Raw genomic sequence first — 16,786 nt, 5'->3', positions numbered from 1 at the left:
AAAGGGGAGCTACTGTTTAAGATGAAAAGGGTCTGAAAATGAAGAGTGGTGATAAGAGCACATGATGAATGTACTTTTTAAAAAAACTATTCAAGTATAGCTGATTTACAATATTATGTTAGTTTCTGGTGTACAGTAAAGTGATTCAGTTATAATATATACTTTTAAAAATGTATTTGTTTTTAATTGAAGGATAATTGCTTTACAGTATTGTGTTGGTTTCTGCCATCCATCAACATGAATCAGCCATAGGTATACATATGTCCCCTCCCTCTTGAACCTCCCTCCCACCTCCCACCCATCCCACCCCTCTAGGTTGTCACAGAGCCCTGGTTTGAGTTCCCTGAGTCATATAGCAAATTCCCACTGGCTATCTATTTACATATGGTAATGTGTATGTTTCCATGCTACTCTCTCCATAAATCATAGCAAGATCCTCTATGACCCACCTCCTAGAGTAATGGAAATAAAAACAAAAATAAACAAATGGAACCTAATTAAACTTAAAAGCTTCTGCACAGCAAAGGAAACTATAAAGAAGGTGCATAGATAGAATTGGAGAAAATAATAGCAAATGAAACAAATGACAAAGGATTCATTTCCAAAATATACAAGCAGCTCATACAACTCAACACCAGAAAAACAAATAATCTGATCAAGACCTAAACAGACGTTTCTTCAAAGAAGACATACAGATGGCTAAAAAACACATGAAAAGATGTTCAACATCACTAACTATTAGAGAAATGCAAATCAAAACTACAATGAGATATCACCTCACATCAGTCAGAATGGCCATCATCAAAAAATCTACAAATGATAAGTGCTAGAGAGGATGTGGAGAAAAGGGAATCCTCTTGCACTGTTGGTGGGAATGGAAGACAGAATGGAGACTTTTTTCATATTATTTTCCATTACAGGTTATTACAAGATATTGAATATAGTTCCCTGTGCTATACAGTAGGACCTTGTTGTTTATCTATTTTATATATAGTAGTTTGTATCTGTTAATCCCAAACTCCTAATTTATCCCTCCCCCTGCCCTTTTCTCCTCTGGTAACGTAAGTTTCTTTTCCATGTCTGTGAGTCTCTTTCAGTTTTGTAAATAAGTTCATTTGTATCATTATTTTAGATTGTATCAGATTTAGATCTGTATCACATATAGTGAAATGAAAGTCACTCAGTTGTGTCCTACTCTTTGCAACCCCATGGACAGTCCATGGAATTCTCCAGGCCAGAATACTGGAGCAGGTAGCCTTTCCCTTCTCCAGGGGATCTTCCCAACCCAGGGATTGAACCCAGGTCTTCCGCATTGCAGGTGGATTCTTTACCAGCTGAGCCACAAGGGAAGCCCAAGAATACTGGAGTGGGTAGTCTATCCCTTCTCCAGCAGATCTTCCCAACCCAGGAATTGAACTGGGGTTTCCTGCATTGCAGGAGGATTCTTCACCAACTGAGCTAAAGTGATACCATCTATTTTTCTTCCTCTGACTATTTCAGTTAGTATACTAATCTCTATCTAGGCCCATCCATGTTGCTGCAAATGGTGTTGTTTCATTCTTTTTTGTGACTAATAGTCCATGGACAGAGGAGTTTGGCTGGCTACAGTCCATTGGATCACAAGAGTCAGACATGACTTAGAGACTAAACCACCACCGCATTCCATTGTATATATGTACCACATTTTCTCTATCCATTCGTCAATGGACACTTAGGTTGTTTCTATGTTCTGGCTATTGTTAATACTGCTGTTGTATACACTGGGATGCAATTATCTTTTCCATGTGAATGTACTTAACACCACTTAAATGTACATTTAATTTTATTATTATTATTTTTTAATATTTTGGCAGTATTGCGTGGCATGTGGAATCTTAGTTCCCTAACCAGGGATCAAACCCTGTGCCTCCTGCAGTGGAAGTTCAGAGTCTTAACCACTGGACAACCAAGGAAGTCCCCTAATTGTACATTTTATTTATCTATTTATTTTAAAATATTCATTTATTTGGCTGAGTCGGGTCCCGCATGCTGGATCCTCATTGTGTCATGAGGGATCTTTCATTGTGGCAGGCCAGTTCAGTAGTTGTGGTGTGCTGGCTTAGTTGCCCCATGGCATGTGGGATCTTAGTTCCTGGCCAGGGATCACCAGGGGTTGAATCCATGTCCCCTGCATTGGAAGGTGGATTGTTAACCAGTGGACCACCAGGGAAGTCCCTAAATATACATTCTAAAATGGTTAAAATGGTAAATCTTATGTATTTGTTGTTGTTTAGTCACTAAATCGTGTCCCCATGGACTATAGCCTGCCAGGCTCCTCTGTCCATGGGATTTCCCAAGCAAGAATACTGGAGTGGGTTGCCATTTCTTTCTCCAGGGGATCTTCCCAACCCAGGGATTGAACCTGTGTCTCTTGTGTCTCCTGCGTTGGCAGGCAGATTCTTTACCACTGAGCCACCAGGGAACCCCAATTAAAAATTAAATTAAAAAAACAACAACTGATTTAATATATGTTGGCCAGGGCATGGTGCGACTGGAACACTGAAAATGGGTATGTAAAACATTACAACCACTTTGGAAAACAGTCTGGAAATAATTTCAAAAAGTTAAAACATACATCTGCCATATGACCTAGCCTTCCACTTACAGGTTTTCACCAAGAGAAATATAAACATTTGTTCATAAAAAAATTGTATAGAAATGTTCATAGCAGCTTCATCTGTAATTGCTTAAAACTGGAAACAACTCAGATGTCTATCCATGGGTGAATGGGATAAACTAATTATGATATACATACATACATACATGTGTATATGCATATATGTATACATGTACTATATGATGTATATGAGGAACTACTAAGCAATAAAAGAATAAACTATTGATACATGCAACAACATGAATGAATCTAAAACTAATTATGCTGAGTGAAAGATGCTAAACAAAAAAAGAGTACAGACTGGAATATTTCCACTTATGCAAAATTCAAGAAAATGCAAATTAACTAGTAGTGACAGAAAGCAGATCAACAGCTGCCTGGGAGTGCAGGGGGAGGAGCTTGACCGAGGGGTTACAAACAGACATGAGAAAACTTGGGGCTTATGGACATGTTCACTATCTTAGTGACAAATGGTTTCACTAGGTTTATACACACATCAAAATTTGTCAAACTGCATACTTTAAATACGTGCCATTTACTATATGTTGGTTATTCCTCAATAAAGCTGTTGAAAAAACCCAAATTTCAGAAGGAAGCATCCAGAAGGGAATTGGAGCACTAATTCACTGAATGAGTCCCAGTGTTCTATGCATTTGATACATCATCTCTCAAACTGAGTATGGTTATCCCTATTTTCCAAATAAAGCACCTGTGATTCAGAGAAGTGAAGCCATTTACTCAAAGGCACACAGAGATAGATTCAAACCATGCTCTTTCACCTCTGCCTCACTGTCTCACAGGAATGTGAGAAGTGAGGAGAAGGCTGTGCTGGTTCATTGATTGCTGACAATAAATCGATCAGGGAATCTAAGGCATGAAGGGCTACTCTTTAAGATGAAGACTGAGGGGCTTGGACTGCTCCACTCATGGTGTGACTTATGAACATGAACTACTCATACACATCCTTTTCCTTTGGCAATCTGGGACAGGATGCTGGGGATGTATGTACATCTCAGTTCCCTACTCATCATCTTCCATGCCCACACTTACAGAAATAGAACCATGCACTACATGGTTTCACTTACGATATGTTAAAGCAGTTCTTGCAAAACAACGAAGACAAAGATCATTTAATATATTGCAATGAGAAAATTGGTTAAGCATTTTGGGGAAAATAGATTTGTTTTCAGTTTATCTTTAATTCCATTTATCTTTATCAACCCCAAGTTGGTAAAGAACTAAATACATGTTATTAAATAGAATTGAGTATTTAGCAGATCTTTGAACTGAGAGTAACCTTCTAATCTTTGAATTGACAAGAAGAAATTACAAGAGTAAAGATAAACAGATTTGGCTATACAAAATTTTGAAACTTTGTACATAGAAAAATAAAATCAAAAGGAAAGTAATTGGTAAAAATATATGCCTCAAATATGACAAATGATGAACTTCTGTGTTCTATAAAGCACCCATACAAATTGATCAGAAAAACATGTCCCCAAAGATTAATAGGCAGAGATACTTCACACAAGGGGAAATGGAATGAGTAAACAAGCATATGACAAAATGTTCAACCCCACTAGTGATTTTTTTGAAGTGCAAATTAAAACAATAACGTTAGTAAAAGTTAAAAATAAGTGACTACCAGGCTGGCATGAGTATAGTAAAATTGCAAGGCTGCTCTGAGGAAGGTCTTTGGCAATACACAATACCACTATCAAAGTATTCAGACCCTTAACACAGTGCTCCCTTTCCAACAGTTACTGCCAACCACTCCCATGGACTAAGCACAGATGCACCAGTTCTCCCAAATGGGAGTCTCCAGCCCAGATATCACACACCTGCGCTCAGGTTTGTGTCTATAAAGCATCTCCAGCTGGTCCGCCCCCTCAGTCCCACATCGCACACACCAAACATGCCTCCTCCTAGCTCCCAGTGAATGTGCTACTGAGTCACCAAACCAGAAACCTGGGAATCATCCTAATTACCTCCCTGTCCCTCACCCCTGCACATATGTCATTTCCTAGTCAGATTCGGCCAATACTCCATCTGCAATGTCTTTTGAATCTGTCCCCTCCTCCTCCACCCCACAGTCACAGACCTGGGTCTCGCCCTTCTGTTTCTTGCTTGCATTGTTGAAACAGCCCTGACCCATCTCCTCCCTGACCCAAACCAGTCACACTTCCTTCAAACCATTCTAAAAGAAGCAGTCAGTTATCTTTCTGAAGCACAAAGCTGATTCTGTCCTCTTTAAAATCTTTCAGTGACTCCTCATTGTCTACCTATAGGCTAAGTCCAAATTCTTCAGATTTAACAGCCCTCCATGTTCCAAACTGCCTCACCACCATCTTTCCTCTGAAGAGCTTCTTCTAGCTTTCCGTCCACTTCCTCCCACCCTACCTCTGCACTGTAATGTGAATTCTTTGAGACCAGGAACTAGATCTTAATCATCTCTGCTTCCCTGACTCATAATACAGAATTTGATTCAGAGTAGGTACTCAATAAATGTTGGGTGAAGGAATGGATTTATTCTAAGGAAGTTGTTCCACTGAAGGAAAAAGCCATATAAAGGAAACTATTCACTGTAGCAACATTCATAATAAAGAAAAAGCACTAAAAACTAAATGTTCAACAATAAGGAACTTTTATTAATTATGGGATATCCATTTAATGAAATATGACGCAGTTGTTAAAATACTCATTATAAAGATTATGTAGCAACTCAGAAAGTGCTTAGTATAATAAAAGCAGAATGCAAAATGGTCTGTATGCTAGGAGTAAAATTATGTAAAAGTATGCATGCACACAAACCGATCAGAACAAGAACAGGAACAAGAACAAATGAATACAGATGATGTGTTTAGGGTGTTTGGGGAGGTACTGTTTTGTGATTTTCTTAGCTCTTTCCCAATTCCCTTTATTGTTGTTAGAATGTCATTTGTGCATAAATACAAATTGACAGAGAAAAAAATATACTGGAAAAGGTGCTTTGATTCCATCGAGTCCTTTGACAAGCTATGGTACAAAAACAAACCAACCCTTGACCTGGAGGCAAGAGATCAGCCTCCCGAACCCATCCCCCACTCCTAACCAGCTGTGTGATCTTAAGTAACATCTTCGGCTTTAACCAGCCATTTCTCCTATTCTCAAGCCGGAAGTCCCATGGACTTTCCATGGAATTCCTCATCCCCAAGTGAACTCCCATCATTTCTGTTGGCTGCACCACCATCTTCCCAATGCCCTCAGACTGAAAACCTCAGAATACCCCTTCTATTGTCTCATCAACTTCACTCTCCCTCTAATCCCCATCTCCAATCAATTGCCCCTTCTTGCCGATAATCATCTATAACATGGTTTACTATAGACCTAATTTTAGACAAAGAAGACTTCCTGTCCATCTAGTTAGTGGGTACAGTCTGATTGAAAAAAGCCAACCATTTTTTCCTCTCTCTTGCTCCTCTGCAAACTACTGGGGGATGAAAAGGAGGGCGGAGACAGAGACATGTAAAATGGAACCTCCTGGGTTAGGACTTTGACCTCATGGTCGAGGGAGGCCAGGCAGAGTCAGGGAGAGTATAGTGAGACTTGGCACAATGACTGGGATGTTGACTCAATTTGTTCATTCAACAAGTATTTACCAAGTGTTGGACATCGCACTAACCTCTCTGTTAGGTGGCAAAGATGAATTAAGGCAGGCTCTTTAATGAAGATATTCACAGTCTAGTGGAGGACAGACAAAGAAACTAATTACAACCCGATCTGCTACTGTGTTGCCATTGAATTTGAACTGAGGACTCTGGGGCAGAAGAATGTGGCATGACTCTGCCTGAGGGGACCGGGTGCTCACAGAGCCAGAAGGACCTGAGCTGTATGCATCTCCAAGGCCAACAAGTGGGATTAGGTACCCAGGAAGAGTGCTGGGCTGTCCATGGCAGTTCCAAGCTGAGGGATCAACAGATCCACTGTCAGGAGGCTTGAAAAAGGCAGTTTTGTCAGAGCAGTAACACCTTGGAGTGGCTTAAGCCTTGAGGTTTGGGATAGAGTAAAGGAGCAATAGGTGTCCTGATGAGTGCAGGAGGCGGGAGGTGAAAGGCAGAGGGACCTGAGGGGCCAGGCAGGAGACCCAAGGGCACTTTCAAAGTAGGGAAATCACATGATTAGGTCTAAATTTTTGTTAGATAACCAGATGATCTCTAATGTCTCCTCTCTTCCCTGAGACTTTATGGTAAGTGCTGAATGCACTGTACAGAAATGGAGGGGCAGAGTTCAAGCAGAGATCCTACCCTCCCACCCCCTACACTCCACCCCCTCGGCAATCTGCAGAGAAGCCAGAGGGAAAAATATTGATTCTTCCCAACTTATAGTAAGGGCAGGTCGACTGGCTCCAGGGAACTCAGGAGAAGGAACAGACAAAACAGGTTTAAGGAACACTATTATTCATTTTAATGTATTCTTTAAAAATTTATTTATTTGAAGTATAGTAGATTTACAAATGGAGAAGGCAATGGCACCCCACTCCAGTACTCTTGCCTGGAAAATCCCATGGATGGAGGAGCCTGGTAGGCTGCAGTCCATGGGGTCACGAAGAGTCGGACACGACTGAGCGACTTCACTTTCACTTTTCACTTTCACTCACTGGAGAAGGAAATGGCAACCCACTTCAGTGTTCTTGCCTGGAGAATCCCAGAGACGGGGAGCCTGGTGGGCTGACGTCTATGGGGTCACACAGAGTCGGACACGACTGAAGTGACTTAGCAGTAGCAGATTTAAGTTGTACAGAAACGTGATTCAGATATATACATATAGACATATATGTATATAGATATAGATATATTATTTTTCAGGTTCTTTTCTACTACAGTTTATTACACGATGTTAAATATAGTTCCCTGTGCTACACTGTAGGACCTTATTCATTTCAGTGTATTCTAGTGATTATACGGTCATGTATATGTGGGACTTAAAGTAGCCTCACTTTAGGCAAGAGAGCTTGTCTAACTCATCTTGGTCCAGCACCTAACACAGAATCAAGCGCTCCAGAGTGAAGTCGCTCAGTCGTGTCTGATTCTTTGCAACCCCATGGACTGTAGCCTACCAGGCTCCTCTGTCCATGGGATTTTCCAGGCAAGAGTACTGGAGTGGGTTGCCATTTCCTTCTCCAGAGGATCTTCCCGACCCAGGGATCGAACCCAGGTCTCCCACATTGTAGGCAGACGCTTTACCGTCTGAGCCACCAGGGAAGTCCTCAAGCGCTCCAGAGGTCCTCAGCAAATACTGGAGGGATGAGGGTGGGAAAGGAGAGGGAGGAACTCGCCCTTGGGAGACACCCGTTTTTCCTCGGCGGTTTCCAAGCCCCGGACCTCTGACCTCCCACCAGCAGGTGGCAAGATAGCCTCCTCGCCTGCCGTGAAAGGGCGGAGCTGGTAGGAGGGTCCAAGGTTCCTGCGCGCGCAGACTCGGGTCCCATTTTCTCCGCTCGCCGGAAGAAGGCGGGCCTCTTTTCGTGCCTAGCGCAGCCATGGTAAGGCGGATTTTTGCGAGCTCTTGAAGGTCCATCAGCCTCCATCCTCCCAGGGCTGGGGCTGCCCGGGACTCCGGGACTCTCGCGGGGGCTGGTCGGGCCGAGGCGAAGGGAGAGGGGCCTCGTGGGGTGGGCACAGGCGGGGTGGAGGGTGATAGCGAACACCAACTTTCAGCTGTAGGGGGAAATTGGTACTGCTGGCGGGAAGGCCTCGGTATCTGGGCTGGCCACACCCGGCCACGCATCCTGCGGCCCTGGGAGGAGCGGCTTGGCTTCCCGGAACGGAGCCCCGGGTGGGCCCGGAGGAGAGACGTCTGGCCCGGGGCAGGAGAAGAGATTATTTCCGTCGTGTCTTTGGCACGCTCTGACTTTAGCTAATGTGATCGGTGAGATTCAGTATACGGCCTTAAAAAGGCTTCTGTTCGCATTTTAAGGTGAAAAATGATCTTAGCTACTTTAGAGTTTGAGGAAGCAGCTGTTGGCACGTGGTTGTGCCAGTATCTCAACAGCTAACACTTGAAAACCAGATATATTTCGAGAAGATTTCTGTTGCTGGCTGGCTGTATGCCTTGAAGTCTATCCCCTGGCTGTTTTCACCAGCAGTGTCCTAGTAAAAACATCCTCTAGAAGCATGCACACTTTTAAGCAGTAATATGTAAGTAGTAACAGGAAATACTGTTCTAAGAGACAGTAATCAATTAACAATAAGGAAACTTGTTGCAGTTTGCGGCCCCTGTAGTATTTGTTGTGTGTGTTTTTGTTGAAGAGGAAACAATGCTGTTCTTTCGAGAATAATTGTGTAAGCTGTTCTTGAAAACACCTGAAACCATTTAACAGTATTAAAATCTGAAACTTTAGGCTCGGGGTCCCAAGAAGCACCTGAAACGCGTAGCAGCTCCAAAACATTGGATGCTGGATAAACTGACTGGTGTGTTTGTAAGTATCATTATATTGTAACTATGTTTCTTTACGTTGTATGTTTGAGACATTTTGTACTGTTTCTTTATCAGATATCCCTCATTAGTGTATTGGAAAATGTTTTTCACTGCCTGCCATAAATCATTTTGGGGTCAGGGCATTCTGAATCTCGGGACTTGAGAAGTACCTTTTTAAAAATAAAGTTATCATTTTGCAGGCCCCTCGTCCATCTACCGGCCCCCACAAGCTAAGGGAATGTCTCCCCCTAATCATTTTCCTAAGGAATAGACTTAAGTATGCCCTAACTGGAGATGAAGTAAAGAAGATCTGCATGCAGCGTTTCATTAAGATCGATGGCAAAGTCCGCACAGATATAACCTACCCTGCTGGTTTTATGGGTAAGTGGTTAGTGGTGGGCACTTGGTGGCCCCTTTGATAATTTTTTTAGTCTTTTTTTTTTTTTTAATCTCCCTCTCTAAAAAGGTGGTTGTATTAAATCCTGGTGAACTTCTGTCAGAGTCATTGGTATTCGAAATGGGAAGCATATGGATATTTTTTCCTTATGTGGTTATTGCTCAGCACGGTCTACTGGGGTTCACTGTAGTAACCTTAGTTATTGTTTGATATCAGATGTCATCAGCATTGATAAGATTGGAGAGAATTTTCGTTTGATCTATGACACCAAGGGTCGCTTTGCTGTTCATCGTATTACACCTGAGGAGGCCAAGGTGAGTGGAGCAAGCAGGCTGGGCTGTTGTTTTAAAGTACTTGATTCTGAGTTACAGCCTGAATTAAGTACATGGGCTGATCCGTTGTGGTGAGGTAGGTATATTAGGATTCCTTATAATCTTATACCTGGAAACATCTAGTCCAGTTAGCATCCTCAACAGATTGTTACCTTTTTTTATCACAGAAATGAATTCACAGTGAACAGTGACTTCTGGTTGCTGGTGTTTTTTTGTTTGAGGCAAGGAGAGTGACTTCTAGAAATGTTTGCGTATCTGAAGTGTGGGTCCTTCTAAGAATAAGGGGCTGGAAAACCCAATGTCTAGTCTAGTCCAGTCCAGTTGGCCTTTTGTCTAGCTTTACTCTGGGGAGGGGAAAGGTATTAATGGAAAGGACCAATAACCTTCAGGGCACTAATTTGAGATAACGCAAAAGGTTACAGACATTGATTATTTAATCCAGTTTGTTGTGGTTTTATGTATAAGTTCATGGCTTTTTCCATTATTGGCTGTAAATGAAGGTTAATTCAATTGGGTGATTCAGCTCCTAATTTCCTTAGCTGCATTGTTACCAGCGGGCTGGAGAGCATGTCCAATGGAATCAAGGTGATTTGATTCATTTAAAGAATCTTTTGGGGAGTGAAAAATCCAAAAGTGAAATGGTTTGTGAAATATTTGATTAGATGAACTGGTAATGCAATTGCAAGTTTGTGAGACAAAACTCAATTGTGATGTAGAGGGAGCCATTAAGAAGCACTTGTTAGCTGGGTGAGTAGGAGGGAAGAATTCAAGCTGCCCCAGACTTAACCTGAGAAAGGGGCTGTAACTTGCATTTGAGGGGGAGGAAATGGTGGTGATTAGCCCAGCTGGTAGTTCCCAGGTTATGAGGCCTTCCAGTTGCTTGAACTTTTAGCCTTGGGGTTGATACAGTGCTACAAAGAAAACACATAAGAAATAAGGAAGATTAATCTAGAAGGGGGGCAGTGTGCAAGATGAATTTATTGGGGAGTGGGAAGAAAAGTCAAGAACACCATTATTCAGCTATAGCTCTTTAGCTGCTGGTTACATCTTTAAGGTGGTGACAGAACTGTCATTGTATTCTGGAGCATAGTACATGTGAGCTAGACTGATGTGGCTGACCCTTGTGTGTTTCTAGTATAAATTGTGCAAAGTAAGAAAGATATTTGTGGGGACAAAAGGAATCCCTCATCTGGTAACCCATGATGCTCGTACCATCCGTTACCCTGATCCCCTCATCAAGGTGAATGACACCATTCAAATTGACTTGGAGACTGGCAAGATTACTGATTTCATCAAATTTGACACTGGTAAGCAGCTTCTGCTATATAGGCATTCCCTTTAGGCAGAATTCTCATAGGCAGGCATAAGAGCTGTACTTTGCTTTTATTTTTTTTTTTTAATTGATTGAATCTAGGACTTGTACAAGGCCTGGGTACAGGGTTTTATTTTTGGGTTCGTGGTCTAATATGCACTTAATTAGCAACCAAAGCTAGATGTCTTTTGTTGATATAGTAACAGACTGGGAACGGGCAAGTCTTTTAAGAAATGAACATGTGGGAAAGCAAAGCCTTGTGTCATTGTAGTTCTGTGGTGGCCATGAGGGAACTGAGATACAGCCTTTTGTAATTGACTCATCCCCCAAATCTGTTCACAACAGTAGCAGAAAATTAATTGTACCTTGAAAGATTAACAACTTTGTTTGAAACCTGTCTCTCTCATTGACTACCATTTCCTTCCTATATAGGTAACCTGTGCATGGTGACTGGAGGTGCTAACCTGGGAAGAATTGGTGTGATTACAAACCGGGAGAGACATCCAGGCTCTTTTGATGTAGTTCATGTGAAAGATGCGAACGGCAACAGCTTTGCCACACGGCTCTCAAACATTTTCGTTATTGGCAAAGTAAGTCTGGGTTTCTCTAGTCCAGGGAAACCTGTAAAATGCTGGGATTGTAGCTCCTGGTTGCTGCTAAACCTGTTATAAAATAAAGCCTCCTCTGGGATAGGGCTCACAGCAGGGCTGAGGCAAACCTGTGCCTTTTCAGCATCACAGAAGGTGGGGGGGAGACTGGATCACCTGGGTTGCTGAAAAGTGCCAGTAATGGAATGAATATACCTTATAGTTTGGCTCTTTAATTTGTACCTGTGGGAGATTGTGGGGGGAGGTAAGCTAATGCTTGGCCTTGGGCACAATTTCAATATATCTAAGACTAATTATGAAGGATATTGTAGTTTGCATTTACATACATGGGCAAAAAATTTTAAATGGGTATTTCAGATAAATGACTGCCTGACTGTTGCTGAGTGCTTTCACAGACAGGCTTCTCTTCCTCTTGACAAACATAAACATAGCATGTGCCACCCTGTTAATGGTGTATAGCAGGTTTTGATTCTCCTTGTTTTCTCCTCCAGGGCAACAAACCGTGGATCTCTCTTCCCCGTGGAAAGGGTATTCGCCTTACCATTGCTGAGGAGAGAGACAAGAGACTGGCAGCCAAACAGAGCAGTGGATAAAATGATCTCTATGTGATGTGATTGGAAAAGTCTTTGTACTTAATTAAAGATAATACCAAGTGATTAACAACATCTTTGGTGTTTGCTGTGGTTTGGGTTTTGGTTTTCTTGCTTTGAATTTTCAGGCAGGCTTGGTATTCTGGGATATGATGTCTCTTACAGGCTAGACTTCAATGATGGTAGGAGAACATATCAAACCTTGGCAAGAAGGAGAAACAAGTAACTAATAATTATTTTATATATAGTATCTTGGTTTTTTTAATCCCCCTCTTTTCTCTGGTCTTTATTGCACTACCCCATATATAAGCCTGGCTCATCTGTTTTTCCCACTTCTGTTCCCAGCTTGCCAAATGGCAGGGTAAAAATGTCCAGTTTTGAATACAGGTCATCATAAAGGTCTGGGCTCTTGTTGCCAAGCAGTACACTTGCTTGGACTTTGTCTTTGTCATTTTCCAGCTGCTGTAGCATTCAGTCCTCAACTCCATTTCTCAGGACTGCAAAATCATGTTTTTACCAGTCTTGGGAGGTGCCTCTGTTGGCAAGGGGCCAGCAGTTGACCTATTCCTCATTTCAAACTCTGGGCTTCTTAAAAGTGTCAATTACCCGTGTTGCGATATCAACCAGCTTGTCTTCCTGCCAAGACCTAAAACCACTGTGGCTTCCCATAGCAGAACTCTTCAATCTTTATGTGGGGAAGGGGATGGCTGTCCTGTGTGTTGGATGTTGGGCAGCATCCCTGGCCCCTAACCCACTAGAACAGCCCTTTTGTTCTTCCTGGTTGTGATAATCGGAAACTGACTTGAGATAATGCCAGATCCCCCAGAGGAGCAAAATGCCCATGTGTTAACCACTGCCCTGTATACATTACCATCACCTTCACATAACGTCTAGCTACAGACCTCTCAAAACAACTAAATCTCCCTTTCCCCTTGTGGCAGGATTTGGAGTGAAAAACAGTATTTCTTTTCTTCATCTGAGGTAAAATGAACCTGTGTGAAATCACTGCAAATTTAACCAGGCATGTCTACTGATATACCTGGTGCCCAGGCCTGTGGGTCCAGTGGACCAGGAAGCCTGCTGAGGAGCTGTAGCTTGGGGCAGCATCCCTTTCCTCAGGCTGAGTCCTGGGCTTGGAGTCAAGCCAAAGAACTGAGCAACATACAACACACTAGCGAACACTGCCCAGGAGTCTCCCAGACGCAGATTTGGCCCCACAGGGCATCCCTGCCTTCCATGTTGCAAACTAAAGCACAACTTGGGGCCAATGGAACTCTGCTTAAGCAGCCTGAAGGGAATTTCTGCAGAACTGGGTCCAGCCAAATAGAGGGGTACAGAAAAGGGCTTGCCAGGCACATGTTACTTAAGCCTTCTCTTGCCAAGAGTGGAGCTTATCCAGAAGCAGTTATGCGGGGCTAGACCAAAAGTAATTTCTATGGTGCCCCTTGAGAAATGGAGACTAAAGGACTAGAAGGCAGGTGTCCCTGAATGCAGCTGGATTCTCTTTGCACTTCTGTTGGCTCTCCCTTCAAAATGCATGATAATCATAATGAGTCTTCATTTTTCTGTGATAAATACTGAAGGATTTGCAGAAGAAATGACAAGCAATCTGAAATTTGCTTTAAAATAATCTAGTGAGTAGGCAATATCAATGAAACAAGATTGACCACATACTGATAATGTTGAAGCTGGGTAATGGGTCCATGGGATTTGCTACACCAGTCACAACACTTGTATATGTTTGACATTTTTCACAGTAAACTTATAAAGGGACAAATAGATAAATGCTATGGTGTGTGCCCTCCCCAGTCACGCTACCCTCTGAACAATATCATACCATTTCTCATCACCTGCATTGCTACTACCCTGATCTGAGCCACCAACAACTCTCACCTACATTATAGATTATAGCATTAACCCCAGACTGGCTTCCTGGCTTTGTGGGATCTTAGTTCCCCAACCAGGGATTAAACCCACGCCCCTGCAGTGGAAGTGCAGAATCCTAACCACTGTATAGCTAGGGAAGTCTCAGAGGGATACTGTTTAAAGTAAATCAGCTCAGATCACTCATTTGCCCAGAGGCCCCAGTGGCTTCCAGACTAAAAACCATAGTCAACACAAGGTCCCATGAGGCCTCCCACAGTCTGGCCTCTGACTTCATTTCCTACTACTCTCCCCCTGCTCAATCTGTGCCAGCCACACTGGCCTCCTGCTGCTGTTTCTTTTTTGTTTGTTTTGGTCTTGTTTTTAGTGTTTTGTTTCTGCTACTGTTTCTTGAACTAGAGAAGTACTCTACTGTCTTAGCACCTTGCATGGACTCTTTTTTCTTTATATATATATATATATATATATATTTGTTGAAGTATAGTTGACTTACAATGTTTCAGGTTTACAGCAAAGTGATTCAGTTATACACATACACATATATTATTTTTCAGATTATTTTCCATTATAGGTTATTATAAGAAAAAATGTGAAATGTGTCACGAATTTGTGTCACCCTTGCACAGTTCAGTTCAGTTCAGTTGCTCAGTCATGTCCGACTGTTTGCGACCCCATGAACTGCAGCACTCCAGGCCTCCCTGTATCATGCTAATCTTCTCTCTATTGTTCCAGTTTTAGTATATGTGCTGCCGAAGTGAACACATGGACTCTTTTTTCATACAGCTAGTTTATATGATAAACTTTTTCAGATATTGTGTTGGTCAAAATGTTCATTTTTTTTCCTGTAAGATGGCTCTAGTAGCACTTAACTTCATTTTAAACAATTTTGTTAGCTTGTATGTGACAGCTGTCATATCAGTGTGCACTTTTAAAAAATTGATCAAAATTGGTATATTTTGTGTAGCCATTTTAATATTGAAGATGGATGGAAAAAAGCAACATTTTCCACATACAATGCTTTTATTATTCAAGAAAGGTAAAAATGCACCTGAAACACACACAAAAAAGATTTGTGTAGTGTATGGACGTATCAAATATGTCAGAAGTGATTTGTGAAGTTTTGTGTTGCAGATTTCCCATGGTCGAGTGCTCCATGGTCAAGTAGACAAGTTGAAGTTGATAGTGATCAAATCAAGATATTCATTGAGAGCAATCAATGTTTATATCACATGGGCAATAGCCAGCATACTCAAAATACCCAGACCAAGGGCTGAAAATCATTTGCACCATCTTGGTTATGTTAATCGCTTTGATATTTGGGTTCCACAAAAGTTAAACAAAAGAAAAAAAATCTTCTTAAACATATTTCCGAATGCAATTCTATACTTAAACATAACAAAATTTTTTTCCCATTTTAAAAACAAACTGTGATGGACAATGAAAAATGTATACTGTACAATACTGTGGAATAGAAGAGATCATGGGGCAATCAAAATGAACAACTACCAAGCTCATCAAAGGCCTGTCTTCATCCAAAGAAGGTGACAGTGTGTGTACAGTGGGATTGGAGTCCTCTATTATGAGCTCCTTCCGGAAAACCAAATGATTAATTCCAACAAGTACTGCTCCCAGTTAGACCAACTGAAAGCAGCACTACTTTCCAGAAAAGTGTCTGGAATTAGTCAACAGAAAATGCATAATCTTCCATCAGGATAACATAAGACCACAGTTTCTTTGAAACAGGCAAAAATGTTACAGCTTGGCTAGGAAGTTCTGATTCATCCACCATATTCACCAGACATTGCACCTTCAGATGCTCATTTATTTTGGTCTTTACAAAATTCTCTTAATGGAAAAAATTTCAATTCCCTGGAAGACTGTAAAAGGCACCTGGAACAGTTCTTTGCTCAAAAAGATAAAAAGTTTTGGGAAGATGGAATTATGAAGTTGCCTGGAAAATGGCAGAAGGTAGTGGAACAAAATGGTGAATACATTGTTCAGTAAAGTTCTTGGTGAAAATGAAATGTGTCTTTTCACATCACATTGATGGGTGACCCACAAACTGGAGAACAATAATACCAAAGAAGTTCTCCCACTGTTGTGAAGGTTCTGAACCCCATGTCAGGCTTCCCAGCCTGGGGATCCAACAAAGGGACTGGGAATCCCCAGGGAATCTGACCTTGAAGGCCAGTGGGATTTGATTATAGGACTTCCACAGGACTGAGGGAAACAGAGACTCCAGTCTTGGAGGGCACAAACAAAATCTTGCATGCACCAAGACCCAGAGGAAAGGAGCAGTGACCCCACAGGAGACTGAACCAAAACTACCTGCTAGTGTTGGAGGGCCTCCTGTGGAGGCATGGGTTGGCAGGGGCTCACCACAGGGACAGGGACACGGGCAGCAACAGGCCTGAAAAGTCCCCCTTGATGTCCCCCATAGAGCCTGTAGACCCCAGGGCTGGGTTGCCTCAGGCCAAACAACTACCAGGGAGGGAGCACAACCCCACCCATCAGCAGATAATTGGATTAAAGCTTTACTGAGCAAGGCCCT

At 42.1% G+C, this 16,786-nt stretch overlaps 1 protein-coding gene and 1 pseudogene across 1 annotated transcript; one reads left to right on the top strand and one right to left on the bottom strand.

Moving 5' to 3' along the window:
• The first annotated feature begins 8,066 nt into the window (after window positions 1–8,066).
• RPS4X (ribosomal protein S4 X-linked) lies at window positions 8,067–12,426 on the top strand. Its single transcript, XM_020871667.2, has 7 exons — window positions 8,067–8,177; window positions 9,036–9,113; window positions 9,313–9,493; window positions 9,726–9,823; window positions 10,977–11,148; window positions 11,586–11,743; window positions 12,253–12,426. The coding sequence occupies exons 1-7, from the start codon at window positions 8,175–8,177 to the stop codon at window positions 12,352–12,354; spliced, it is 792 nt and encodes a 263-aa protein (XP_020727326.2). The 5' UTR covers window positions 8,067–8,174; the 3' UTR covers window positions 12,355–12,426.
• Window positions 12,427–14,818: 2,392 nt separating this feature from the next.
• Window positions 14,819–14,997, bottom strand: LOC139034140 (U6 spliceosomal RNA; annotated as a pseudogene).
• Window positions 14,998–16,786: the final 1,789 nt, after the last annotated feature.

Source organism: Odocoileus virginianus, unplaced genomic scaffold (assembly GCF_023699985.2).
Source record: "Odocoileus virginianus isolate 20LAN1187 ecotype Illinois unplaced genomic scaffold, Ovbor_1.2 Unplaced_Contig_28, whole genome shotgun sequence".
NCBI lineage: Eukaryota > Metazoa > Chordata > Mammalia > Artiodactyla > Cervidae > Odocoileus > Odocoileus virginianus.
This window is presented reverse-complemented; position numbering and strand designations above follow the sequence as displayed.

What these genes read in the sequence shown, in the direction of transcription:
- RPS4X (XM_020871667.2), top strand. An exon ending in CTACCCTGCTGGTTTTATGG is followed by an intron (nt 9,494 to 9,725) that starts GTAAGTGGTTAG and finishes GTTTGATATCAG; the next exon opens with ATGTCATCAGCATTGATAAG. An exon ending in TTACACCTGAGGAGGCCAAG is followed by an intron (nt 9,824 to 10,976) that starts GTGAGTGGAGCA and finishes GTGTGTTTCTAG; the next exon opens with TATAAATTGTGCAAAGTAAG.